This window comes from Pteropus vampyrus, unplaced genomic scaffold (genome assembly GCF_000151845.1).
Source record: "Pteropus vampyrus isolate Shadow unplaced genomic scaffold, Pvam_2.0 Scaffold1000005999, whole genome shotgun sequence".
NCBI classification, from domain to species: domain Eukaryota; kingdom Metazoa; phylum Chordata; class Mammalia; order Chiroptera; family Pteropodidae; genus Pteropus; species Pteropus vampyrus.
The window spans coordinates 1-1,187 of record NW_011920401.1 but is presented as its reverse complement, the minus strand read 5'-3'; the positions used below and the strand labels follow the sequence as shown (position 1 = coordinate 1,187).

General features: G+C 62.5%; 1 gene segment (V, D, J or C); it reads left to right on the top strand.

Moving 5' to 3' along the window:
- Positions 1 to 71: 71 nt before the first annotated feature.
- LOC105311674 lies at positions 72 to 1,179 on the top strand (the record flags this gene model as incomplete). The annotated part of the segment is given in 2 exon segments: positions 72 to 564; positions 983 to 1,179. Coding segments are annotated over 2 exon segments (690 nt in total), but the record flags the coding sequence as incomplete, so codon positions are not given.
- Between the last annotated feature and the right edge of the window lie 8 nt (positions 1,180 to 1,187).

Sequence of the window (1,187 nt, the reverse complement as noted above, 5' to 3'; positions counted from 1 at the left end):
GGGGGGTGGACAGTAGGTGGTGACCCCCAAACGAAATAGGACCTACTGCATAATTTGCTTTATGGCGACCCTCTTCTCAGCGTGCGGGCGCGTGCACACGCACGCACACGCACACGTGTGCACACACAGCCCCTACCAAACCCAGACAGCTCTCAGACCAGCCCTCTACCATTCCAGATGACCTGAGCAAAGTGACCCCGCCCAAGGTCACCGTGTTTGAACCATCCGAAGCAGAGATCGCCCGGACACAGAAGGCCACTCTCGTGTGCCTGGCCACAGGCTTCTACCCCGACCACGTGGAGCTGAGCTGGTGGGTGAACGGCAAGAAGGTCCAGAGCGGGGTCAGCACGGACCCTCAGGCCTACAAGGAGCAGCCCAGCCAGAGCGACTCCAGATACCGTCTGAGCAGCCGGCTCAGGGTCTCCGCCACCTTCTGGCACAACCCCCGCAACCACTTCCGCTGCCAAGTCGAGTTCCACGGGATCAGTGACGAGGACGCCCGGAGTCCGGGAAACTCCGAACGCGTCACCCAGACCGTCAGTGCAGAAACCCGGGGCAAAGCAGGTGAGCGGGGCCTGGCGGGGTCAGGAAAGCAGTGAGCCAGACCGGAGAGAACGGGGGATCCGTGTAATGGACCAGAAAGACTAGATTCGGACAAAAAGGGGTGGGGCGGGAAGACCCGAGCCCACCGCCAAGGAGAACGGGGCGCTGGGGCTAGCTCCTCCCCAGACCCCGGGCACCGCACAGCCTCGCTGCGGGGCCCCGGACCACTGGCCTGGGCGGCCCTGCGCCTGCGTGGTGTGGCCCCGCCCGCTTCATGCCGCCCTGGCCCGTGAGTTTCAGGGACCATGTGGCTACTTTGACACAACAGAAGGAAGCCAGTGCTGGGTCTCTTCGGGTCTGGGCCTGACGTCTGTGCCGCCTACAAGGCTGACTTTGTTCGTCATCTGCTCATCCGTTTCCCTCCCCTTTTTTCTTTCAGATTGTGGCTTCACCGCGAGTGAGTGGCCTCTCCTTCTCTCTCTGCATCTCCCGTGGTCTTGGCTCTGGAACCAGAGAATGGAGAACCCATGGACCTGGGACGGGGGGCGGGGTGGGGGGACAGGGGTGGGGGTTGGGAGCCAGAGATTCCTGCTCCCAGGTGCATATGTACGTTCTCTCCCTTCCCATCAACAGAGTCCTACTGA